Source organism: Aquila chrysaetos, chromosome 1 (genome assembly GCF_900496995.4).
Source record: "Aquila chrysaetos chrysaetos chromosome 1, bAquChr1.4, whole genome shotgun sequence".
In the NCBI taxonomy this organism is placed as follows: Eukaryota; Metazoa; Chordata; class Aves; order Accipitriformes; family Accipitridae; genus Aquila; species Aquila chrysaetos.
The window spans coordinates 20367134-20394832 of record NC_044004.1 but is presented as its reverse complement, the minus strand read 5'-3'; the positions used below and the strand labels follow the sequence as shown (position 1 = coordinate 20394832).

At 37.4% G+C, this 27699-nt stretch overlaps 1 protein-coding gene across 3 annotated transcripts in view; it reads left to right on the top strand.

Moving 5' to 3' along the window:
* The window catches only part of SEPSECS (Sep (O-phosphoserine) tRNA:Sec (selenocysteine) tRNA synthase), a 28493-nt gene extending 2362 nt beyond the window's left edge, over positions 1-26131 (top strand). Inside the window, exons 3-12 of one of the 3 annotated variants that reach the window (XR_003924083.2) lie at positions 1737-1855; positions 1943-2101; positions 5877-6030; positions 10029-10131; positions 12403-12532; positions 12701-12792; positions 21509-21602; positions 22252-22342; positions 24368-24974; positions 25014-26131. Coding sequence is in view for 2 of the 3 variants with exons in the window: in XM_041125541.1 (XP_040981475.1) it covers positions 1322-1335; positions 1737-1855; positions 1943-2101; positions 5877-6030; positions 10029-10131; positions 12403-12532; positions 12701-12792; positions 21509-21602; positions 22252-22342; positions 24368-24617 (1206 nt within the window). In the remaining variant the exon portion in view is untranslated. Of the gene's footprint in view, positions 1-1228; positions 1336-1736; positions 1856-1942; positions 2102-5876; positions 6031-10028; positions 10132-12402; positions 12533-12700; positions 12793-21508; positions 21603-22251; positions 22343-24367 lie in introns of those variants that run through there. The other 2 variants (XM_041125541.1, XM_030019187.2) reach the window with 2 other exon arrangements.
* Positions 26132-27699: the final 1568 nt, after the last annotated feature.

Genomic DNA, 27699 nt, shown 5'->3' with positions numbered 1-27699 from the left:
CTCTGTGTTAATTTCTTTATGAATATACTTTTTTTTTTTTTTCATAGAGTTCTGTGCTGAGTACCTTACTGTGATGTTTTATCTAACAGGAATGAAACAAAGTGAAATTTCCTGGAATGTTTCTCCTTGAAAGATTAACACAAAAGCATGTTAGAGACCAGAAGTTCAGTAAGCTTTACCATATGGTAGTTGAATTACTTAGGCTTAATGGCTTTCATAAGCCCTGCAGTACCATGAAAAATTAATGAACAAAGCCAGTAATACATCAGTTTGGCTTTTTTTTGTTTGTTTTCTGTACTGCTCTCTAGTCTAGGATATGTGTGGTGAGGGAGGTAGAGGGTCGCACTGGGGAGAGTATCCGAGGAAGTATTGTTTTCTGACAATGCTGGACAAAGCATGCCCAGCTTCTGGCCAGAGAGAGCCTGGGCTGGTACTTAGCTACTGTTGGTCTGATGCAGCTCTGTCACCTGCCATCTCACCTTCACCTATGAGTGTCGGCAATAGCAAGGAAAAGCTTAGAGACATCCTTCACACCGGTTATTTTTGCAGTAAGTTTTACAGGTAACTTTGGGAGTGGTGGAGGTAGCAGGAGGTGGTTCTCAAGCTGTCTTTTCTTTTAGCTTAATAAATTCTAAGGCCAGTCTTAGGGAGGATTGCTCCTTAGGAAGGATTACATGTGTGCAGAAAAGAAAGTAGTAACATGAGAAAGCTATTAAGAACGTAGCAGCAGGAACGAGGGAAGAAAATATTTTTGATGGAGTGAGGATTATGTGCAAGTTTCAATTAATTATCAAGCTATTGTTGATTTCAACCTATAGCTTGAAATGGGGGAAAAAAAATTAAGCTGTAAAACTATGCTCCAAGAAGTTCGAATTCCATACACTCATCAGACTGCATTTTACTCTATTCCCAAGACAAAAACAGAATTAAAGCCATAAATAGATGTGTATTGTTACTATCTGACTTGAGCAGCTGCTCCATTTCAGCCATGGGTAAAGTTAGTTCTGTAAGCTTATGTTTTATAAACGATTTCAGAATCCTGCACTCCTGAAAGGTGCTAAATAATATCCAACATTTATAAATGCAGTTTATAAACATAATTTATAAACAGAATGCAGAGAGAGATGGTATTGCATGATACGTAATATTGAATAGTAGAATGAGGTAGATGAAGTGAAGATGTAGAAAAAGATTGGCAAAGTGATACGTTAACCTAACTGTCTTTCAGAACATTTTCTCACAGTATATGTTATTTCTTTGCCCAATGGAGGTGAAGCATTTATCAGGGGGAGTTTCTGTATAATACCACTATGCCTGTGGTATGCTACACTATAGGTAACTGATTTTTGTTTTCCTTGGAATTCTGTGTCTGAACATGTCAGCATTTATAATGCTAATCCAACAGACATCAAGAAATGCTGAGGCGCACCTAAAAGGAAGCCTGCCAGATGCTAAAGATGTTGCTGCTATAGGTCTTCTCAAAGTTTTTACTTGCATACTGGGACATTGTTGATCTACTGTTTAAAAAAAAAAAAAAAAAAAAAAAAAAAAATTAAAAAAATCATACAAATACATGTAGTTTGTTACAATGGAACTCATTATGGCAGATATTGATGTTGCATTGGATATAGCATTTTCCAAAATTGTTTATCAAATTAAGTTCTTTTCAGTTGGCAAGAATTATTGCTTTGGGATGTGAAAAACCTTGATGTATGTTTTCAACCTTTTTTGTTTAGGTTGATCCATGGAATTGGAAGGTCAGGTGATATTTCTGCAGTCCAGCCTAAAGCTGCAGGGTCTAGCCTTTTGAACAAACTTACTAATTCAGTAGTTCTGGATATTATAAAGCTGGCTGGTAGGTGTAAATCTGAAAATATCTCTCGTTTGTGGGGGCATGTCATGGGTTCTTCATATAAATTTCTGACTTGCTTTTTATGGGCAGGTGTCCGGACAGTGACCAATTGCTTTGTGGTTCCTATGGCAACTGGCATGAGTCTAACTCTGTGTTTTTTAACGTTGCGGCACAAGAGACCAAAGGCAAAATACATTATCTGGCCACGTATAGACCAGAAATCTTGCTTTAAGTCAATGATAACTGCAGGTAAGAAGGAACTGACTGATTATGCGGTGTGTTATTCTAACAGATATAAAACTTCATCTAGCAGAGTGATCAATTCATATGCTTGCAGTCAGATCCAGAAAAGGCGTAATGCATAGTAGCTCTAACTGCTTTATTTCTACACTCCTGATTTCTAACATGCAATCACATGTATGAGTTATCTTCCTAATGCCTTGTAAAATGTAGGTGTATGCTGAGGTACAGAGGTGTCTAAAGTAGTCAATAGAGAACACAATGCTAAGGAAGTTACAGTTCGCTCTCGGAGTTAGATGCCTAATTTGCTGTCGTGAGAATTATGTAAAACCAAGGCTCACGGTTCAAATCTCTCTCTTAGATTTATGCAAAAAGCATATATATCCTAGGAATTGTTATCAGAAGGTGACAAGCTGTCTGATTTGCACATTCTTTTCTTTTAGAACATGGGAAATGTTTGCTGCCCTATTTGTTTTTAATCTTGCAGTGTCACTCAGCTCACTCGGGAAATGAGTTTGCTGTCTTTCTTAGTTCAAACCTTAATTTCTCTCAAATGGAGTTCCTTGTTTATCAGTCTATAAGTAAGCTAAGGGTAGAAGTCTATCCCTGCACTGAAGCTGTCCCCTCTTGCAGACAGATGCATGGGATCAAGGAAATGGCAAGTGGGGGAGACCATAATTTTCCAGCTCAGTGCACATACCTGCAGGTGGTGGCATAGATTCTGGTCCTAGTTCCTAGGACACATTTATATTTTGCATAAAAGAATCATTACATAAAAATGACTAAACAATTGGAAGCAGGGACAGGATTTTGTCCAGGTAAGATGCAGAGGTGTTTAAAAGGAATCAGATCAGAACAAATAGAATGTGTATATAAGAAAAGTGGGAGTGTTTTTGGAATATTATGCTCAGTTTAGAACATCAAGCTAAGGAAATTATGTTTGTAGTGGAGACAGTTGTGAGGAAATATAATTGATCTATTAATTTTTTGAATAGTTAAGACAGCTATCACAAAATTAATTAAAGGAATTATCAACTAAAAATAAGTGAGAAGCAGGTATCAGGTATCTAACAACTATCTATTAAATGTAATCTCTGTCTTCTAGATCACTAATTGAAAACCAGATTAGGGCTAACGATGTCAATAAATCATTCTAGTCCGAGTTCTTCTGTAGAGTTTGAGCCTTATTTAGTCAGTGTTAAGGCATGGTGTTGAGCCATGAAGGAAAAATTCACATAGCTGTTGCCGTGTTACACTGCTTTGGAAATCACTCTTTGGCTTTCCGCTGCCCTCTTCTCCTTTACATTCATTCAGTAACCTGAACATCTCTGTTTTTAAGAAAGTAATAGCCTCTTCAGCTGGCACGATGTTGCTGCCATGTCACACCTGTTTGGGGAAGGGAATATATGGTTTCCAGTGTTTTATGTGTAAACAAAACCTTTCTGATTTATTTATCTATAAGCTAGAAATTTGAGCAACTAGCATGACAGGCTTCCCTCTTTAAGAAAGAAAACTCTTTAAGCGCTAGGTCAGGTCAACCATGCCTTTGTCTATCTGAATCTTGAAAATCTTTGAAGATGGAGATTGCACAACCTGTCTGGATAGCAGTTCCAGTGCTGTGCTATCCTGTGAATGAAAAAAAAAGGGGTTTCTTGCTGTTTATTTCGAATCTTTCAAGCCAAAATCTGTTGCCGTTGCCTCTTATTATATCTTACCAGGGAGACTTGGCTCTCTTGTCTTTGTAATTCCCTTTCAGATGGTTGGGGGCTGTTATTGGATGTTCTCCTTAGCCTCTTCAGACTTGAAAAGTCTAGCTCTTAACAGCCTTTCTTTCTAAGCTGTGTGCGCTGTACCACACCCATCTTGGTAGCACTCTGATGGACCCTCTCTGGTTTTTCAACATTCCTCCTGAGCAGCTGTGATGGGTTGACCCTGGCTGGTTGCCAGGTGCCCACCAAAGCCGTTCTATCACTCCCCCTCCTCAGCTGGACAGGGGAGAGAAAATATAACAAAGAGCTTGTGGGTCGAGATAAGGACAGGAGAGGGATCACTCATCACTTACCGTCACGGGCAAAACAGACTCAACTTGGGGAAATTAACTCACTTTATTACAAATCAACCAGAGTAGGGTAATGAGAAAAAAACCGAATCTCAGAACACCTTCCCTCCACCCTCCCTTCTTCCCGGGCACAACTTCACTCCCGGCTTCTCTACCAACCCCCCCCCAGCGGCACAGGGGGAACGGGGATGGGGTTTACGGTCAGTTCATCACACGTTGTTTTCTGCCGCTTCATCCTCCTCAGCGGGAGGACTCATCACACTCTTCCCTGCTCCAACGTGGGGTCCCACCCACGGGAGACAGTCCTCCACGAACTTCTCCAACGTGGGCCCTTCCCACGGGCTGCAGTTCTTCACGAACTGCTCCAGCATGGGTCCTTTCCACGGTGTGCAGTCCTTCAGGAGCACACTGCTCCAGCATGGGTCCCCCACGGGGTCACAAGTCCTGCCAGAAAACCTGCTCCGTGGGCTCCTCTCTCCACAGATCCGCAGGTCCTGCCAGGAACCTGCTCCAGCGCAGGGTTCCCACGGGGTCACAGCCTCCTTCGGGAAACCCACCTGCTCCGGCGTGGGGTCCTCCACGGGCTACAGGTGGATATCTGCTCCACCGTGGACCTCCATGGACTGCAGGGGGACAGCCTGCCTCACCATGGTCTTCACCACGGGCCGCAGGGGAATCTCTGCTCCGGCGCCTGGAGCATCTCCTCCCCCTCCTTCTTCACTGACCTTGGTGTCCGCAGAGTTGTTTCTCTTACATGTTCTCACTCCTCTCTCCAGCTGCCGAATCTGCCTGTCCCAACTTTTTTTCCTTCTTAAAAATGTTATCACAGAGGCGTTACTGCTATCGCTGATTGGCTCGGCCTTGGCCGGCAGCAGGTCCGTCTTAGAGCCGGCTGGTATTGGCTCTCTCTCGAACACAGGGGAAACTTCCAGCAACTTCTTACAGAAGCCACCCCTGTAACCCCCCCCGCTACCAAAACCTTGCCAGCAAAACCAATACAGCAGCCCATTCCAAAACTGGAAACATTCCAGCATTTAGAGGAAGGGGATAGATTCCTTTTTTCAAATGTTTCTCATATGTGTCCTTGAGAAACAACCTTACAAGGTTCAGCTGTTGTACATCTTAAATACAAACTTAAACTGGAAACTTAAAAAAAAAAAAAAAAAAAAATAATACTAGGGAAATAGCTTGGATTTTCATATGACAAAGTTCACTTTCAAAGTGAGGTCAAATGTGGACATTTTTATCTTTTAAGAAGTAATTTGGAAGTTTATGAATTGAATAAGGCAGAGGCTTATGATGAAAGCCAATTCATAATGATCATTATAGCATTGCTACATCTAATGGCATCCTTTTTTAGAGACGCTGTTTTAGTATGCTACTGTTTTACAAGAATGCCACTCAAACATTTTTTTTTTTTAATTGGAAGGGAAGAAATTATTACGTTTTTAAAACAATCTTCAAACCTGTTGCTGTTGCATGGAAAGAATGTAAGGTAAGCTTTTGTCTGGAGTCCAGTATTTAACAAGAATATTATTGTAGTTTTTAGCTATATGGACATTGTACAATAAAACAGTTTATGTATCTGTGTTCTTAATCCAAGTCTGAAAGAATCTGTTGAAACAAGAGAAGCAAGAAGATTTTTCAGATATATACTGGAACTAAAACCCCACAATTAGTCAGAGATTTGATGATATACATTCAGGTCTTGCTTTTTTTGGTCAGGTTTTGAGCCTGTGGTGATAGAAAATGTGTTAGAAGGCGATGAGCTACGGACAGACATTGAAGCAGTGGAGGCTAAAATCAAGGCTCTTGGAGCTGAAAATATTCTTTGTGTGCATTCTACAACGTCTTGCTTTGCTCCAAGGGTACCTGATAGGTAAGTTGTCTTTTAAGAAATGTGTTATTTGTTACTGTAAAACAAACAAACAAAACTTCCATGTTTTGAATGTCCATCTTCCTAAAATTGCTTAATTACTACCAACAATTAGTAAAGATACTTTGATCCCCTTGCTTAAGGAAAATGGCAGGTTGAAACAATGTTGTACTTTCAGAAAAGTCTATTTAAAAAATGAGAATAATGCAGGTGGTTTTCATTCTGTCATATAACTGAGGTTAATGATGATCTCTCATGGTGAAATGAATGTCATTTTGGCAGTGGTTTTCTTATGATTTCACCAAAGTAGTAGAAGTAGACTTTCATAGAAACGTAGTCCGGGAAATGTAGTTCCATAGCTAATGCCACATTTTAATATTACTGTTGCCTTTTCTACTCTTCTCCTCTAGCCAATTCTGAATTTTCCTAGGCTGTTAATACAGTTTAAAAAAAAAAGCAAGCCCTACAGCTAATTTTAAAATCTTTGCTTGAGATACCCTTTTCTGTATTATATTGATGTTTATAGGGCTAGTTAAGATATACTGATATAAGAAAACTCTTGGAAGTATCTAGGGCAGATGTGCTATATAACATATGATTTCCCCTGCTGTAACTTATCTTGGTTTGAACATTTGCTGCCTGATTGCATGGTACTACTTCTTATAATTTCCAGCTGTTAAATCATCATTAAAAGAAACTTAAAATACATTTCATTCTTTCCTGATATTATGTGTCCATGTACATAACTTGCATAGTTGCTATGAAGATGTCATTCAAGCACTAGCTGAAGCTGAGATGAACATTACAGTTATGGATGGGAAATAGAGCATCTGAGACATTATTTCAATGTGTAGCTTGGTTATGAAATACTTGAAAAACTTCTCAATCTGAAGATGACATGTTGGAGTAGAGGTGCCTAAAGTACTTGGTATATTGAGTCATTTGTTCAAAATGAGCACCGTTGTTACTTGCAAAACTGCTTTCTCTATTGCTTACAAATATAAGTATCAAGAAGCAAATTCCTTAGGTTTTACAATTGAACAGGTATATTTTTATGGGCCTGTATGTGGTACACTGAAGGATGTGGTATTAGTAAGATGTCTTTTTTTAATGTGGTTTTAAATGTAGTGTCTCAGCTGTTCCACTTCAACTGTTTTTAATTTATAACAAAATTGAAATGACTTATGTTTAGAGTTCCTCTGCAGTGCATGCTTTTTTGTTAATTACTTTGTTATCTGGAAAATTTAGTTGAATATTTGCAAATGTAGGAAAGAAACATTATTGACTCTGAAACATGGCAAGTAAAGATATGTTTCACTGTTTTCCTACCTTTAAAAACCCCCAGTATTTATCATAGGTTAACCCACTTGCTAGAGGGAAGTTAAAAACCATATAATTCTGTCAGAATACTATGAACATTGCTTGAAGTTGACTTGCAGATTTATTGGCTAACTTAAATCACAGCTATCAAAATTGAATGGTCTATTTTATAGCTTGGGTAAATGAATCTTTCCTTATCTGCTTCCTCTTTTTGACATGCAATTGTTTTGTCCTCTGCAACTAAGAGATGAATTATTAGGTAGTGGCACTGTGTTATGATATACCACAGATATAGGAGGATTTGAACGCACTTTCTATTTAAAGGGTACTGTCAACTGTTGAAGGCCATAAGATCCATCTTCCTGCAGGAAGGAAAATCCCTTACAGCATTTCTGGAGTGTACCATTTTAAAAGTCTATTTTTAAATATCTTGCATTTGTAAGGCTTTGTGTAGTTGTGGTGGTGGTGTTTTAAAATTTTAAGTGGCTTAGGATCATTAAAAGGTCAGGGTAAGAGTTTTTATGCCTGCATACCTATAGCTTTCCTTTGAAGTATTATTTAACTTTATGGGAATAATTCACTAGTGTATAAACCCCCTTCCTTGGAAAGACATCAGTTCTCAGACAGCCTTTTACCTGCTGTTGCTGTGAGTTGTGTCTAAAACTACTGTATTTAAAAGAGAACTAAAGGAAAAAAAAGTGGTTTTTTTAGTTAATGTACTTAGCAGAACTCTGTATCTTGTTACTTTCATTACTATTAGAAGAAAGAGCAAAGCTTTCTTTTTATGAACTTTCACAAACAGGAGAGAAAGAAAGAATAAATTGGAAAATATTTCTGTAAGTCCTATTTGTAACTTTTAAGAATTCGAGTAGTAGCCAAACTTACATGAATGCTTTATTTTTCTGATATGACTAGCAGCACTTCTAATGGTTCATTTTAAGCCTTGGAAGCAGACAAGTGCTGTGCATAATTGTTTGCTTCCCTTTGCATAATCACATGTTCTTTTCAAACTGTAGCACTCTCATCCTGTATTGTAATATGGACCTGATTGTTCAATAGAATATTTTTAGGAAAAATAAAGAGACTTTTCTGTTTTCAGTACTTGTAGAAGCTAGCGTATTGCTCCTTTAAGTCTCAGGAGGTGAGAAAGACAAACATACATAGCAGTACACCCTCTATGTTTCCAGTTTGGTGAAATTCTCAACCTGCACTTGAAAAGAAGCCTGTAAGAGGGGAACTGTTTTTCTTTGAGTCTGTCGAAGGTGAGGAATGAGTCTGATAAAGATCAGCAGATCAGAAGGCAAAAACTTTTTCCTGTGTAGTGTTATGTTTCCAAAGTATTCTGTTAATGTTACACAGTTCAGGATTTGGGATGTTGATAAATGTGAAAAATTATTGGACATGCCGCTCCTGACAAATATCTTGACTGTAGAAGATCAATACATACATTATACTACTGGTGTTTGCTAATCATTAAATACTTGTAATTTCTTTAGGGATAATACAGTGATGATGATGTTTTCCTAAGGATTGAGGTTCAGAAAATTTAATCTGAGGTTTGCAGCTGAATTTTGCATTGCAAAATGACACTAGGCAATGTAATAGAAATAGAATGCAAAGGAATGTCACCTCTTGGAAAATGTTTTCATACTCTGTCACATTTTATATGAATGTCAGTAAATTACAGTGAGAGGGTGTACAGAAGGAGATAGAGTAAAAATGCATTGGAGGTTTAGAGTTTCCTGATTTATTTTTTTTTAATAATATTACCTTTATCATCACTTTAAATTATTATATATTATCTTATTTTTTCAAATAGATTTATTTCTAAAATATATTTACATGTTTGGGGAAAATCAAGAGGTTTTTTTTAAAAATAGAGCATGATTGGAGTGCTTCTAAAAAGGGTACTAAGTACATGTGTTTAAAATGCTGAAAGCCCTTACCCAAAATGACCTATGTACCCACATAAATCCTAGTTTGACTGAGAAATCAATCCAAGCTGAGCTCACTGTGATTTCAGGGGTTTCTAAAGGCAAGTAAAGAGTTGTCTTTATTTCTGAGTAAACAGTTGAACAAAGTTTTAATTCGTTCATCTCCACATTCAGATATTTTAGGACTTTCCATTCCTTTGAAGAATATCTTTTCTGTTAATCAGTTTATCTGAAATATGCAAGTGAGATTTCAGCCAAAGGGTTGAAATATTAGTTCTTTGAAATAAACAGAAGCATGTACAAACTTCCTGCTATATGATACTTTTGATTCCCAAGACGCATCTTGAAACTTCCATTAGGCTATTTTCAGGTTGAATATTAGAAGAAAAGGAAAAAAAGTATGAATAGCTAAAGCTCTGTTAGTTATCATTAAAGTAGTATTAAAAAATGCTTATATCTGAAGCAGAATGATTTGGGATCTAGTTACTGGTTTACAGACAAAACTTTTCAGTGAAGCATGAAAAATTTCAGCCCAGGTCAACAATTTGTAGTGTATGTAAAAGCTAACAGAATTTTCTTCTTAACCTTTATAGCTTAAGATGACAAGTGCTGCCTTGAGGCACTAATCAGAAAAGTTTCTTTTCTCATTCTGACTTCTTTGTAGACCTTTCAGTCTTTTAATGGTCTGATTTGTAACATTAGTTACGGTTATCAATGCTTCTCTAAATTACAATTTTATGCTCATAGGCTGGAGGAATTGGCTGTGATTTGTGCTAATTATGACATTCCCCATATTGTCAACAATGCATATGGAGTTCAATCTTCAAAATGTATGCATCTTATCCAGCAGGTAGGAGCTGTGTATTTCCAATAATAATTTTTTTAACAAGTGCAAGTAAATCTCTGATTGTAGACAACACTAGCAAATTTTATCAGATGTTTCACAGCTTTGAGACTAATCCCACGCATGTCCGATATTTGAACAATTTTCTAAGAAAGCAGAACAGAGGGAAATAGAACTTAAAAATAATATTTGTTATTTCTATTACATTCTTTTTATGTAATAACCCTAAATTTATTTAGGTTTTGTTTATATTCAAGTGTCTTCCATAATGGAAAAATGTCCTTAATAAGCTTTCTTAAAATATTTCCTGAACTTGTTGATTAAAAATGAAATAATGGGTTATATTTGAATAGGGATTAAGCCTTCAACAGAATGTGAGTTACAGATTTTCAGTTGAAGGTACAAGATTCTACAGCAACGCTTTATAGATGCTGTCACTGCTAAAATACTGTTGGTACAGAGAACAGCTGAGGAAACTGGGTTAAGTTCGATGTTATGTTTGAAAAAGTTTAATTTCTATTGATGTTTAGTTTGAAGAGGGGGTTGCTTAATATCTAAGATCAGCCAAGAAACCTAGAATTCTTGCATTTTTGCTCATTGCAATGTATGTGCACTGTTTCTTCAATATTTCTCTTTTCTCTCTGTTGCCCGTGTCAAAAGAATAGGTGGCTATTTTTTTAACAGGATTCAGGGGATCCTGAACTGTTATGAATTTAATATATGCCAGTATTTTTTTTTTTTTTTTATTAAGAAGACATGTTATTAACTGGGCACAGACCGACTTGATACATAATTATGACAGTAATGTCATGTTGGCATTTCTAAGTCTTCAGAGACTGAAGGATTTTGACAAAACTTGAAGTGATACATGAAATAGAAAATGGAATATGCTTTATTTGTAATGTACTTGGTATATGTTTATTGTATTTAACTTGCACAAGTTTAGTGACATTCTAACATGAAGGGGGCTGTGGAATTGCTGATTTTTACTGCATGAAATGTATCTAATGATAATCTTTTCAGACTATGAAGCTGCAAATAGAACTGTTATTGTGTTGGTTTCTGTGTTTCTTCTTGGCTTCTTCATATGTTGTTTGGGGGGCGTTGGTTGTTTGTTCTTCGGTTATGCAAATGTATACATTTGAGCTCTGATTTGTTTTACATTTATTTACAAAAATTTATTTCCTGCAATAGAAAATGTACTGTCTGTGAGGAAGTAGTTATTAATGAATACTTAGGAGTATGTACATGCTGAGCACAGTGTGAACAGAACTTGCAAGAGTATCATGGGAAAGAGCTTTTGAGACCATTTCATTTGTCATGCTTTTCCTCTGGTGGTTTCCTGTCAATTAAATCAAATGATAGCTGCTGGCATTCATCTTGCCATCAAAAAGCTGACAAACTCGGAGTGCTTCTTCCTATCTCCCATGCACTAAGCTATTAAAACATAGAAATAATAACTGTGGTTTAGTTGGATCTGCTTTTTTCACTCCTTTTTGCCATAGGTATTAACTCTGTTTCTATTTCTTGCTTTTAGTTTGCAGTACTTTTAATATGTATGTATTTGAATATACTTTAATATGTATGTTCTTTAATATACCTGTCAGGTTCTGTTATGCTGCATACTTTTTAATTGTACAGTTCACAGCAGCATCTTACTCAAATTTAAGATGTACTGCAGAATCTACATTTCTTCCTTTAAGAATATCTGAGTGGTTAGGTATAAGGATGTTTTGTTTTCTGGGAAGTGGGGAAATCTGCCATAGGAAGTTATAAGGCAAGCAGCCTTATAAGAAGGAGTGCTGTCACAGCCCTCTTGTTTTAATGCAAATTTATACATGTATCAAGAAAAAGCTGCTTATTTTCTAATGAAGCATTAACCTGTAGCCTTTTACTGTGAGAATCTGTGAAATGTTTTGGGTTGTACAGTTTTAACTGTATAATTCCCATTAAATTCCAAGGGTTTTCTTTTTGGTTGTTGTTGAAAATAAGCTACACTTGGACTTTCATGAGCTAAGAGCAATATTTTAAATAATAGCAAAATAGGAATTTGTAAGGTACTATGTAAGCAGATAATGGTAGTAACAGTGAACAATGCTAAGAAAAGGTAGTACTATGATTTTTTCTTTTTTCATCACAAATGCAATATCGGAGAGAGTTTTGAGACTTATATTTATTTCCATTACATTGCTGTGTAATTATCATGCTATCGCTTGTTTCCTTTTTTCTAACGTATGCTGTGGATTATTTTTTTGTTGTTGTTCCTTTTTGATAAAGGGTGCTCGGGTAGGCAGGATAGACGCTTTTGTGCAGAGCTTGGACAAAAATTTTATGGTTCCAGTAGGTGGAGCTATCATTGCTGGCTTCAACGAGTCCTTCGTTCAGGAGATCAGCAAAATGTACCCAGGTAACTACTGGTTCGTGGGCCCATTTCATCCCTGCCAAATAAGTGCAGAAAGCTTGGTTTTCAGCTTGCTTTCACATAATATTTATTTTTGCCAATTTAATCTGTATATTGGGTTTGGTGGTTTTTTTGTTGTTTTGGTGTTTTGTTTTTTTTTTTTTTTTTTTTCAGGAAGAGCATCTGCGTCTCCTTCCTTAGATGTCCTCATTACACTTCTGTCTCTCGGTGCCAGTGGCTACAAACAGTTACTGAAAGAAAGAAAGGTAAGCTTTCTAGCAAGCAGCACTTTCTTGAAGTCAGCTGGTAACAAAGTGTGGTGGGTTGACCCTGGCTGGGTGCCAGGTGCCCACCAAAGCCGCTCTATCACTCCCCCTTCTTAGCTGGACAGGGGGGAGAAAATATAACAAAGGCTCGTGGGTCAAGATAAGGACAGTTTAATAAAATGAAAGCAAAGGTCGCGCGCGAAAGCAAAGAAAAACAAATGATATTATTCTCTACTTCCCATCAGCAGGCGATGTCTGGCCACTTCCTGGGAAGCAGGGCTTCAGTACGCGTGGTGGTTGCTCCGGAAGACAAAAAATGCCTTCCCTTCCGCCTCCCTTTACTTAGCTTTTATATCTGAGCTGACGTCATATGGTATGGAATATCTGTTTGGTTAGTTTAGGTCAGCTGTCCTGGTTATGTCCCCTCCCAAGATCTTGCCCTGCCCCAACCTGCCATTGAGGGAGGGGGGCAAAAATGTTGGGGAGACAGCTTTGATGCTGTGTCAGCGCTGCTCAGCAGTAGCCAAAACACTGGTGTGTTATCAACACCTCTCTAGCTACTAATGCAGAGCACAGTTCTATGAGGGCTGCTATGGGGACTATTAACTCCATCTCAGCCAGACCCAATACACAAAGTCTTGGTCAAAACTGCGTTGTGTGATAAAGCCTGTTTCTGTCTAGAAAGCCATTGAACTTCTGAGCTCACAGCTCTGAATCTGGAAAGGCAATATGATATAATTACTTCTTGGCTAAATGGTGCTCATGAGTAAGCTTGGTTTCCATGTTGTTTTCCAATCCAGAAAGCTAAACTGAGGTCCTGTACTATCTTGTACAGTATTCATATTTGTTGTTCTAAAGTGTGACTAATACAGTGGAATTTTGCCCACAAAAGCTTAATCTGAGAATTACTGTGCTGTGTCATCATGGTCATGCTGCTCCCAGGACTAAGGCATCAGATCAGACAGTCAGAGGTAACCCGGGGGTCTCTGCTCTTCTTCGTTTGGCCCTATTGTGCCTTTGTGCTATGGTAGTGTTTAATTAAGTGTTTGTGTACCACATTCTCTGGAGAATAACAGCTTCTGGTTAGGTTATAAATACTACGCATGGCCACAAAAAGAGAAAAATACTGTCATTTAAGGTATTCACCTAGATACAGAGCTAGGTTTCTTCTCTGCCTCTCACAGACTATATGTTTTATGTTGGGTATAACTGCATTGCACAAACATTCAAGTGGTCTAAGGTTACCTGTACCTCTTGAGTTGTCCTTAAATCTGGACATAATACAGGCCTGATTTTACTATCTTTATATATAAACACAAAGGATTCTTTTTGTAGAGAGTTTTATGTAAGGAAATGCTGTGAATTAAGTACAATTAAGTTAATAGTTTTAAATCATGCATGATCTGTTCCATTATCTTATTTAGAAACTACGTTACAATTGTTTGCTGCTGACAGCTTGCTGATGCCTCTGATTACAAGGCAGGGCAATAGTGCTGGATGCTGTGACTTGTTTCTAGCTCCTTGTAGAGGCATCCAGAAATTCTGTACTGCAATTGAGATCCCATAGGAATAGCTAGACTATAGAAAACCAAACCAGTTTAGTGTCTTTACAATGACTAAGAAGCAATCTGTGCAACTAAAGTGAAAACATGGCTTCTGAAACACTGAAAGCAGTTACCACTTCTGCCACTATTACGATACAGTTTCTAACATTTTATTCTGGACTGTTGTATGTATTGCCAGGTACGGTTTGTGTCTTCATTAAAAGCAAATTGTATTTTTCCCCCTTCACTCTCATCTCCAAAAGAATCTCAGGTGAATTTATCTCTGTCTCCTGCAAAGCTGATTTTTATGTTAGATTTACACTGGTAGCAGGTACATAATGGGCAGTATAAATATTCTCCAAGTCATAAATAATAATTCTTTCATAAATAAAATGTCTTAATGAATAGCTGTATATTTTGCATCATGTCATTTTCTTGGAAGTAGATTTCTAAAGTGAATAAAGCATTATATTTTTACAACTTCAGGTCTTTTTATTTCAAGTGTGAGTATACTCTATAAACACAGCCTTATATATGGTGTAAATATGTTTCTTTTATTGGATTTTCTGTAGAAATAGAAACCTTTTTTTGCTTAAATCTGTTTGTTCCTGAATTGTAAAAATGTAATAGTGGTAGTTTATTGCCTGTGCTCTGTGAAAGCAGAGGCAGAGCTATTAGGCTCCCAGCAGGAGCTATTTATAGCTTGACATTGAGTACTCCTTTCTATATCGGTGCAGCTACACCTACTCACACAAAAAGTCAGCTATAAAAAACTTCAAGTATTTTTTTTTTCTTTCTCTTTTTACCTTATCCTTATTCACATGAGTGTTACTTCAGGTTATTTGAGATCAAGCCAGAAAGACCAGAATATTACTGAGAAGAGATTAATCTCCCACAACCAAGGAAAGAAATAGTCCACTCAGTTTTTCTTTTACACAGATGAACTATTTAACATAGGAAGGTAAGAGATTGTATGAGGGAGAGGAGCATGTACATGGAGTGGGATTTTCTGACAAGCTGGCAGTCGCAGGGTGTGCAATTGTCCAAGAGTATAAGATTGTGTTATGCTATGAAGGAGTAAAATGGGGCGATGTATCTGAGGACAGAAGAGCAAGGGAGTAACACACATGCTGTCCAAGTGTCTGAATAAAGGTTGCCATATAGGAAAGCTTAATAAGGAATGTTTTCAATAGTCGTATTTAGCCTTGATGTTTCCAGAGAAAGGATGGAAGACCACCACCAACAGTAATGTTTTCTCACTTGTTCTAAATTTTCAGTAGTCCTCTTTATATGTTTATATGGAGTTTAGAACAGTGGTTTTCTGATCTGAGTAGAGGGTTCTAGGTCGTTTTGTAATGCAGATAATGACATCTGATCAGTAGTCAAATTTGTTAATATCTTTGCTTTTAAAGAACTCATTTTATCTAAAGGTTATGATTTTGTAGCAACTCCTTTGACTTCCTCAGTACAGTTTATGTTGTGTCCCATATTCTGCATTGTCAGGTCTTAAAATTCTCTATTTTCATGTATGTATTTGTGTGTCTGAACCAGGCCACATGTAGCAAATACAGAATCATAGAATCGTTTAGGTTGGAAAAGACCTTTAAGATCATTGAGTCCAACCATCAACCATGCCCACTAAACCATGTCCTGAAGTGCCTTGTCTACACACTTTTTTTAATACCTCCAGGGATTGTGACTCAACCACTTCCCTGGGCAGCCTGTTCCAATGCCTGACAACCCTTTCAGTAAAGAAACTTTTCCTAATATCCAACCTAAACCTCCCCTGGTGCAGCTTGAGGGCATTTCTTCCTGTCCTATTGCTTGTTACTTGGGAGAAGAGACCAGCACCCACCTCACTACAACCTCCTTTCAGGTAGTTGTAGAGAGCGATAAGGTCTCCCCTCAGGCTCCTCTTCTCCAGAATAAACAACCCCAGTTCCCTCAGCCGCTCCTCATAAGACTTGTGCTCCAGGCCCCTCACCAGCTTCGTTGCCCTTCTCTGGACATGGTCCAGCACCTCAATGTCTGTCTTGTAGTGAGGGGCCCAAAACTCAACACAGCATTCGAGCACCAGTGCCGAGCACAGGGGACAATCACTTCCCTGCTCCTGCTGGCCACACTATTTCTGATAAAAGCCAGGATGCCATTGGCCTTCTTGCCCACCTGGGCACGCTGCAGGCTCATATTCAGCTGGCTGTTGACCAATACCCCCAGTCGTCTTCTTCCAGGCATTTTTCCAGGCACTCTTCCCCAAGCCTGTAGCACTGCATGGGGTTGTTGTGACTGAAGTGCAGGACCTGGCACTTGGCCTTGTTGAACCTCATACAGTTGGCCTCAGCCCATCAATCCAGCCTGTCCAGATCCCTCTGTAGAGCCTTCCTACCCTCAAGCAGATACAGTGGTTACACTGTGCAGTAGCATAAACAGTAGACTTCAATTGACACCTTAGAACTGGTGGAGAGCAAGGACCCTACATTCAGGGTTTACATTCAGGAGCCTACATACCAGGTTTAATACCTGTTAACTATTTTCCAGTGTGGTCCATTTAATCCATTTAAGTCATTATTATACTGATATTACTGAAGACATGATGGCTTCATTTTGTTTTCAGCAGTTACAAATTTCCTCATTAGACTTTCCTTAACAATCTAATGATCAAGATAATTCTGATTTTCTTAAATGTATTTCTGTGTTACTTGGGATGTGATGGAGCTTTTTATATCTGTATCCATCTGTCTATACTTTCTAAGAGTGATTAACTGGAGTAATTTTTATGTCCTTATGGAGTATGTATCTAAAATATTTAAAATCACCCTGAGTGGGAGGACATTGTTTGGGTTTTACAATTCAGTAAAATACTGGGTTTACGTTTCATGGTTTATCATTGATGTAATTATTCTGATAGGAATAAATTATTTGTACAGTTCAGTGTGAGTTTATATTGCTGCTCTACTTGTGATTGAATTTAAGAAGAAGAGGAAAGCCATTTAATGCTGGATATTAAAATTGCAAAAAATCAAATATTCTTACAACAAGACAGACATATGTTACTCTTTTTTTTTTTTGTCTAGTCAGTTTGCTACACTGTAGTTTGTCAAACGTGGGAATATTGCAGGATTTTCCTCATGTGAAATATGTGGAATCATATTCAAATTTTAGAGTGGCTGGAGGCAAGATAGTTTAACTGAATGTATTCATTATCTTAAATGGTGTTGTGTAGTTAAACAAATGCCAACTATGCAAGGAAGCTTCACAGAGGCCTACATACTTAAAGCATGTATTGGAGAGGTATGGTCCACAAGGAGCCTGATCGCAAGGTCTTACAAGTGCTGAAGAAAAAAATATGTTGATTGGTGTTGTTAAGAAAGACCTTTTAAAAAAATGAGTGTGGTGGTTGTCAGCATTAGTGTTACCGTATTGGGTTGGCAAGACTTGCTGGGCAGTTTCTGTTGGATTACTTTTATATGATACAAAGATTTAAAAGTTTCATAACTAATTTCACATTTTTAAAACTTTCCAGTATATTATAAATTCAGAACAAAATTCTTGATCTTGCAATGCAGAAGAATCTATATATGAGGGTATGTGGTATATGTAGGTATCACACATGTACATGAACAGTTTCTGTCATGTTTGGCTGCATTTCAAGAAAGTAAGCCTTCTACTGGGGCTCTCTGGGGCATGTATTAACAGGTCTCCATGCTCAGCACTGCAGCCTCTCTTTGTCTGCATGAAGTGGTGTGCCAAGTGGTCTGATCAGTTCACAGGTCAGATACAGCTGGTCCGTCTAATATGCAAAGCAGAAGAGAGGCTGTGATGGTTGCATTATAAACAGCTGCTGCTGAAAAGTAATTTAAGATGGGACCAGATCAGTCTCAGGTATGGCATATGAGAGTTGGCAGTCTGTATCTAGTACAAAGAGGCTATAAAATTACTCTTCTGCTTTGTCTTCTTCAGTGCTATGAACAGCTATATGGCTCTTCTCTGAGGACAACTCATCTTTTCAGATAAGAATGAAGTAGGGAGGAAGGCAGAGTGTTATAGACTCTGAGCATAAGCAAGCTGGGGGGTTACACAGAAGGTTTTCTGACCTTCATTAGTTGTCTGTCTGTCACTGATATGGGACTAATGGCATATTTAGTACCCCCATCTTCTGCTTTTTGTCTGGAGTTACTGGCTTTTTCCTTACTTGTTTCCCTCTAGTTATTTCCATTTGGAAGAAGAACAGTGCCTATCACCATGGAACAACAAATGAAGGGTCACCCATATTAGTGTAGGTTCTATTAAAAAATAGTTTTATAATGTAAATACAGTATGATTCAAATATTTTTAATAACTGTTACAAAACTTGAAAACATTTTTGTATATGTATGTGGAAGTAGGCCATTTTGTCCAAATAATTGAGTCATTTGGCACATTTGATACATACACCATTGTTGACTTGTTCTTCATACTCTTTGAGGTATTATATTGTTTTAGGTGCTAGAAAGACCAGAATAAGTGCAAGATGTTCTCACGTAGTTTAACATTCATTTCACTAGCCTGGTTATGTTTTGTGATAAGTTTCTAAGGGGAAAGAGTGAGTTAAATAATGAAACTTAACTGACATTTAGTGGTTGGGTTGTTCAATGCAACTTTACCATAATAGCTTCATTGGAGAAAACTTGAGTGCCTACCACAGAAAATCAATTATGTAAGAGCTCATTTTTATATAATTGCTTAGGGTGCTTATAAATTTTCCATGTAACAGAAATATTTTATAATAGAGGTTGGTTATAGATTTGACCTCACAAAAATACTGCTTTTTTCCTTTTTTTGGAAGGGCCGTTAATCTGTTTTGCAACAAACTGCTTAACTTCTGAAACTATAAAATATCTAGAGGGCTTCCAATGAAAAGATGAAAAATAGTGTCATTCATAAAAATAGGAAGTTCTGGATTTGTCTTCAGGTGGCTTCAGTCAAACTGATGAAAATACATACTTTGGGTTTTTTTTTTTTTGCTGTCTCTCCATTCTCCCTTGTTTTAACAAATTCCTATGTATGTAAAGGCTCACCTCATAACCCAGGTATTTAATCTTAATTTAATACATGTATACAGTGGGTAACTGGTTATACCAACTTGCAGTCCTTTCAGTAATAAATACTGTAAGAGATGCATCAGAGAATTCCCCAGGTACCACACAAAAATTAATTACTTGGGAGTTTTTTCCTGTTCCAGTACAGGTTTTTCTCAGTACTAATTTCACCAATATCTCCATAGTAGACACAATTTATGTGTATTTCTGTAATACTTTGCTTCAGTTGTAGAAGTAAATAGCCAGCAGAGGGAGCACAAATTAATTTATGATTTGGATTCCAAAAAAATACTAATAAAATGGCTAACACATTGGTGATGTTTATTGTGGAAAGCAAATAAGAAATGAGTAATATGTTTATATTCAGTGAGGGACCAGAAGGAAGGCAAAAATGCCTGAACATTTGAAACATAAATGTTTTTCAGCTTCACGGGGTGAACTGTAAATAAACTCTGAATTGAAACCATAAAATCACTTGATTTACAAATGCCTCTGAAAAATAAGAATGATTTTTCACAAATTTCAACTTCTGATAATTAACCATAGATGCCTCCCAAAATTTTTGTTGTTGTTCCAAGTATTGCAGAAGCTTTATTCTCTTGTTGAATCAATAGCCTAATTTGTTTAGACAGTAAGATGGTACTTTTTCCTCTCTGGCTGAATTCATTCTGTGGTATTAGGAAGAACAGGTGAAGAGCTGTGTTCATTTGGTCACTTATGAAGTGAGACTGGGTTCACTGCAGTGGCTCAAGAAAAGCAGCTGTAACATTCTTTTAACTTAGCTACCACAAAGCTCATTTGGTTTCATAAGACCTTTGGGAGGTTCTGCTCAAAAACATAATTTTGATTACGAGCTGTAATTTGTATCTGTCAGAGTCCACAGGTCAGAACAGGATACTGGTCTACAAACAGAAGAGGCAACACTATTTAAAGAATGAAAAATCACTTGTCTGGTCCAGAAATTGATGAGGATGCTTAAACAGGCAGTCACATTGAAGCAGATGAGCAGCACAATCTTTATGGCCAGAAAGAGGAAAAAATCTGGTGTTTAGTATCTTTCAAAAAGACCACCCAGTGTCTGTATCTTTCTGCTAGTTTTTATGAGAGACTAAGCATTAAAAAGAATGGAAAAGAAGCCAAAGAATATAGTAAGAAGAATGGTGTTTATTCTCACTCTGTCCAGAAGTATTTTGAGCTGATAGGTGAAGAGGAAGATATTAAACTGAGGAAGAGCATGAGCAATTATCATAGATTACTACTGGGGAAAAAGGAGGAAATAAAATATGGATAAAGTAAGAGAAGCAGCCTTTTATGTGCAGTGTGACTTGTGTCTGAGCCAAGTGATTTATAAATCTCAGTTTTATGATACTTTCACAATAAAGTTGCAATATAATTAAGTGATAGTAGAAATTCAGATATCTCAATTCTTTTAGTAGGCTTGAACAGGAGGGGTTGGTCCCAGGAAGAGGACTGGCTACACAATAGAGCTGAATATTCGGGAGAGTATATATTGTGTGAAACAAAATACATTCAAATGTGTACTCATATCCATCTCCTTAAGAGACTGTCTTGCCCTTCTCATACAGAAAAAGTCTATGCACTAGTAGTAATTATGATTGTGTGATACATGGTAACAAAATGCACTACTTAGTCTGGAATGTATTAATAGAGAGAAAACAAAGTAAGGAGCAATTTGCCATAACGTGGCCATCTGTGATGGTAACAGTTTGTGGCTCAGGGGGCTAGGGTGGGGGAAAGCTCCTGCGGGAGTGGGGTGGGGTAAGACCTGCTGTGCAGTGGGAATCTCTTCAAGGTTCCTAGGTTTCAGGGCTACGGAGAGAATGACTGACATCCCAAGTAGAGCAGATAGAGAGCTTTGTACCAGCTTGAGGGGGAAGAACAGTGTTCAGGAAATGGAGCTGTTTCTTTATAGAATGATTTCAGAGAATTGCCTGGTCCACTTACTTGGTACACATGAAAAGAGGATCAGCTGGGCACCTGTAGGTTGTAATGGAGGCTTAACAGTTTTGTGAAATAGGTACTATTTTCTCTGTTTGATGGCTAATAACAAAAATATTGCATCTTTTTTTCCAGGAGATGTTTTCCTATCTTTCAAGTGAGCTGAAGAAGCTGGCAGATAACCACAATGAGAGACTGTTAGACACACCACATAATCCCATTTCCTTAGGTAATTGTTGTTTTTTATCTTTTTAAAAAAAATTCCAATATACTGTGCATTCATAGTGCACTTTCACATACAGTTCCTATATATTAAACATTGTTCACTACACTCCATTAAATTGTTCTTAGGCTGATATGAAACCATTGAACCCAATAAGATAACCTACTATAAAAGTAAGAGTAGTGACTTGGGCCCTTTATTTTTTTACAGAACTGCTCCTGTCCAACATACTCATTTATTGTAATCAAGACAGGCAGAAAGTGTTAGCATGCAGTAATACTTTATAAAAAAGTAGATTTAAAAATCAATTAGGTTATAATTATTTTGCCCATCATCTTATAGTGCTGTAGAAGAGATAATGGAATTCCTACTCAAGGTATTTGTTCTAACCAAAAATTCTGCTGAAGACCAAAGTAATATTGCCTACCTGTGCAGAATCTGCCTTACATACAGTCTAACCAAAGAAGTAATCTATGACAGCTTGTGGGAAAATTAGAAATTATGAAATGTAGTATTTGTATTTCTTTTTTTCTTTGTATCTGAACACAAACATTTGGCTAGATTTTTATTGTTGGGAAACAGCTTGTCCTCTGTGGTCTTCTCTGGAGAAAAAGAAGCTTTGTAGTAGTTTTAACTTAACCTTTTGTTACTTTAGCCATGTCACTGAAGAATTTAGATGAAAATAATGATGCTGCTGTTACACAGCTTGGATCTATGCTTTTCACAAGACAAGTTTCCGGAGCGAGGTGAGGATTATATGAAGTTGAAAAATTTGGGGGGTTGTATTAGCATATATTTTATGAAATCCTATAATATTTGTTTTGTACCAATTGTTTCATGATTACAGATTACAGTCTGACAATAACGAGTCAGAGAGTAATAGAGCTGCCTTCTTCGCTGTTATGTGCTAATAATGTCAACCTGCCTGAGTTAGCAATGAGGCCCCCTTTGTTAGCTTTGGTAGGCTAAGTAGATAATCTATGCCCATTTAATTTAGTGTCATTATTCCCTAGTATCCCTTGGTTTCATTTTAGTTTCCAGCTGTTGTCTGATCTTAAGTTGTAAGCTACTTAGGACAGATCTTTGTTTTGTTTATTGCAGCACAAATATGGTTGTGCTGGATGTCAGAGGAATAAGCTTTTAATACCCTATGTAGCCTTTTGTCACATGGAAGAAAATCCTGCTTCCCGGAACTAACTGTGTTTACAAAAAAAAAAAAAAAAAAAAAAAAAAAATTTAAATCTACAACCTGAGCCAGTCTGAGCTGAATTTATTCTTAGAGACACTGGTACATGGAAATGCAAGCCAAATAATTTTTAATGATTTTGGTTTAAACCATTTAGAAGAAGAAAATGATTTAAAATTTGTTTTGGCAGGATTCCTTAATCTGAATATTACTGCTGCCATGCTAACTTCTGCCATAGACTTAATGTCATTTTTTTGTAGCAGAGTTGAATGTTTCCACATCAGAAGGTATGCTTCATTAGCTTGGATTATTCCACTTCCTGCACAGATGAATGACAGTAAATCTGTATGTACTGTAGTTAGATGTTCTTTTTAATTTCCCTGTCCTAACCTTGGCCTGTCCTGCAATTTCAGCCATCTTTGGCTGAAATGATTCAAGAGGTTCAATTTTTGAAGTTAAAATTCTCCAATTCTTTGCCTGATATAAAGGTATCGGGTTTTTCCTTTTTTTACATAAGCGAGTAATTAATTTTTAGCATATACACTGTTTGACCCGGCATTTCAACAGATTTTAAATGTTATGCTTGTGCTGAACGTCAGTGGTAGGAATAGCAACTCCCTACTTCAGTAGCCTACTGCCTTTTGCATAACCTGTGGTCAGAGCACTTGGACAGTGGAAGGATCTGCTAATCCCAGTGGTATTTGAATGCAGTTTCTTTTACGAACTGCAGGGAATGTCTCTATAGAGGTAGTAAATTCTTATCAATTGATTGGTGTCAACTGCTCATGTAGGCTTTAACTATAGCCACAAGGCGAGTTGTTCCTTTAACAAGTAAGGATGTGGATTAGGGTCTTGATTTATCAGGGAATGGGTATGTACTGAAAGTGTTGAGAAATAGGGTGTAATAGGTAGAGGCTGTTAGTATGAGAAAGAGGTAAAAGCGGTGGCAAAAAGTATCCACTACAAGGAGGGAATAAATATGAAGTTAACATCATAGGATGGGAGGAAAAGGAAGATACAGTAGAGAGGAAGGGGCAGGGTGGGGGAAGTTGGGATCCTGAGCCCTCTGAGTCACTTGAACCCAGACATTTTGGACTGCAGTACACTATGCCAAGCAAATGTCTGCACTAAGGCTGCTGTCAATACGGTGATCCCGGGGAGATCAGGGTCATCAGGTTGCCTAGGGAGGGGTGAACTGACCCAGGTCAGAGACAGAGCAGGTCAGATAGTTAGGACTTGTTATAGAATCAGAAAGTTTGCTGCAGGTGACTTGTCCCCCCACACTGGGGAGTTCATAAATACCAGTGGTAAAGACCTTAATAATTTAACTGAAGAGGGGGAGGGACATATGCATATGCACACAGACTTGAGCTAATTCAGGATCTGCTACTACTGTCACTCATAGTGATGCCTAGGCACTAACTTGGAGAACGCCTGATCTAAGCTGCCTTACATTAATTTGTTTAGAGTAAGCAGATACTACACTATATAGGAACTTGTGTAACTGCGTTAATCGTAGGGAATCACATAAAATATCCAAGGCATCTTTAACTGAATCACAATTTTGTTTGTTTGTTTGTTTCAGGGTTGTTCCCTGTGGGTCTGTACAAACAGTGAATAACTACACTTTTAAAGGCTTTATGTCACATGCAAATGACTATCCCTGTGCTTACCTCAATGCTGCCTCAGCAATTGGAATTAAAAAGCAAGATGTAGATGTATTCCTGAAAAGACTCGACAAGTGTTTGAAGACTTCTAGAAAAGAAGCAAAGAAAGAAAAAAGTGTAAATGAAATAAGTAATTCTAATACAGGCACAGAACGACTTGAGGACTAGAAGATACAGATTTAGTAACCCAGGGAGATACGGTTTTGGTTGAAGTATGTCAGGTTTGTATTGGGTTAGCATTGTGAATCTGCAGTGCAGAAAATTTGTTCCTGATCTGAAAACAACAAAAAAAAGTTGGGCAAAATTCAGATTTAGAGAAAGTAGGTGATACTCTTTCCAAGACAGAGGCCCAGACACAAGTTTTTTGCAGCATATAAATGTGCTTAATATCTGCCAAAGTAAAGCTTTACATTCATAAAGACCTTGAGCTGTCCTTTCAGTCTCTGGGTGACTATTTGGACCAGTGTTCAGCAAATCACAGAATGCGTATTCACATGTTTTTGATTAAGAAGATTTTCTGTGGCAGTGATTGAATTCCTTCCTAGGTATGGACCATCCAGCAAGAAATGTTTCAGTGCTCTCAAAATATCTCATTTCTCATCAGCATACTTGCCAATTCTCATTTCTTTTTAAAGATTTATATAAGTGCTGGGATAGCCCTTACTAAATACAATGTTGAAACTTGCATGAGGAAATGATAGTTGGAATAGTAGTGTTTTTCAGGTGTTCTTGTCTCTCATGAACTGCCTAGAGCAAAGCAGCCCTCAGTGGCAAAGGAAAACCTAGAATACTTCATATCCTGTCAGTACTCGGCTCTTGGAAACTATTTGCATAGTTCAGCAACCCAAAGGAATCTTAATAATGAAAGCAAGAGGTTGTGGAGTCGAGAGGTACAGTTGTCTTTTTTCTTCGTCTTTTTTTTCCATTTCATCTTTTCTTTGATAGGGCTATCAGGTCAGAGACCCACTGAAAAGGAGAAATGCCTTGTGGGATTAATGCAGCAGTTTCAAGAGCCAGTGAGACCTGAGGGTATTTTGGCATTTTTAGTCCATTGTTGTTAAAATTTATAGACTCCATTTCTGAAGTGTCTCTTGCCATTGGCACTGTTGCTTCTGTAGCTGTGTGCAGTTGCTGATTTGAATTCATTAAGCAAACAATAGATTCAGAGTCTGTTCATGAAACAAAGGTTCCATATCACTACAGTGACAGTCCTGTAGGTTGCAAAACTTTTAGTTATTCTTAAATGCAATTACTACATTGTATGTAGTTTTTATGTCATTTACTGTTCAAAGTGAGCTTAACGTTCAAAGAAGTTTTCTTTGTCTGTCTGTAATGTAGTAATACTGGGGATACCACAATTAATGAGTTCTAAATGTTAGGAAATACTCTAGTTACTTTGTTTGGTGGGATCTGAGACATGTATCCTTCAGAGCCCTGTGTAAATTGCTTAATCAAAATAGTGGTGTTTTTGAAAGGATTGTCTATCCAGCATGTTCAAATGAATTGATACAAGAGGTGGTGTTAATATGCTGAAGTTATTAGTATGCTAATCATCATGAAGGTGCTCTCATTTAGTGAGGTCCATTGTATCTTAAGCTTAAATTGGACTGCTGCTTCTACATTGTTATTGCTACAGTTACATGTTAGATTGATTAAAGCTTGTGAAGGTATGGCTCCCCCGACTACTGTCACAGTTGTTATTTGCTGTACAAACACATCCTAGGAGAAATGTAATATAACTTGGCCACCGAGTCCTTGTGGCTATAAGGACATGTAAATTTCTTTTCTTTGTCTCCCTCTCTCTCTTCCTCCCTGCCCCCCCCCCTTGTTTTTTTAATCGAGAGTATGCTATATGTCAGTTTTTCCAGTCAGTAAAGCTCATCCACAAGCTTGGGAGCCAAAACTCTGCAGCTCACTGCCTCAATATTCAGTATATTGGAGCAGCCAGTGAAAACCACAAGGCCTTAGTGATACCTTTCTTCCTGGTTTTTGATGTTGTTGTTCAGTGCCTGAATGAGTGTAAATTACTTAAGTGACTAGTCACATAATGCAAACATTAGAACTATTGTTACGAGAGTTTAGGGAGGTCTATGGTTATGGTGGCAGCTAAAATAAGCATTTGATGAATAATATCCTGAAACTGAATAAAGAAAACAACAGTTGCCTTCTCTGAGAGGAAGAAACCTCTACTTTTTATGTTCTCATAATAAATTGTCTGCTGCAAATAATTCACTCGCTTCTACTATAGATGGAACTGCTTTCTCAGGTAGTGTTTCTCCTGTCTTTGAAATGTTTCCCATTTGAAATCAAGCTGAAAATTTCAACAAAGCTCTATAAACAAGTATCCAGGGAAAGAATTAAGGTTTGTTCTGATTTTGACTTTTTAAACCTTTTTTTACTTTAAAAAAAATTTTTAAGATGATAGCTTTAATTGAAAAAAAAAAAAAAAAACCCAAACCAAAAAACCCCCGTGTTTTTAATTTGTGTGTCATTACATCTCTTTGCAAATCTTAGTGGTGCCACCTGAAGTCAGGAAATGTAAAATACTTTGAGAAATGTGCCCCATCATGTGTATAAACTCTTGAATTAAATATTTGTGTTATGTTAAGTTTGGTAAGCTCATGTACCAGTTTTCAGTTTTGTTTGCTTGCTTTGACCCTTAAATGTCTTCAGTTAGTATTTTTTTAGAGATGGAAGCATTATATAATGTCACTATAAATATAATGAAATTTTAAGTAATTCAAATGGCAATATACTTTCAAGTAAATGGAGAAGAATTGGTTATTTAGGAGGTTCAGTAGATAAAAAGTATTTTCCAAGGAAGAGTATAAATCACTTATTATCTATTCACTAATATCTATAATAAAGTAGTGAAATAATATTGGAACATACAGCCATTAGCAGAGCTTTCATTTCCTTTGTATAAGAGATATGGGGAGCTTTCATGGCTATGGCACGTCTCGCCCACTAAAAGTAGTACTGTGAAAGATGGTAATAGCATGGGCATAGGTTTGTCAAACTATGCAGAGTAAAACAAATATATTAACAATATTTGCCTTCTGTGAAGATTTTTCTAAGATTGTACAGTGAAGTAAGAAGCTTCTTAATTAACTGCAGTCCTTTTCCTAATCTCTGCATAGGCACATGTCACTAAAGGTTTCCACATACCTCAAAAATCTGCAAAAGCCAACTTGCTGTCTCCAGCATCCATGTTACTAGTAAGACATATAGGAAGGCTCCCTGGGCTTCA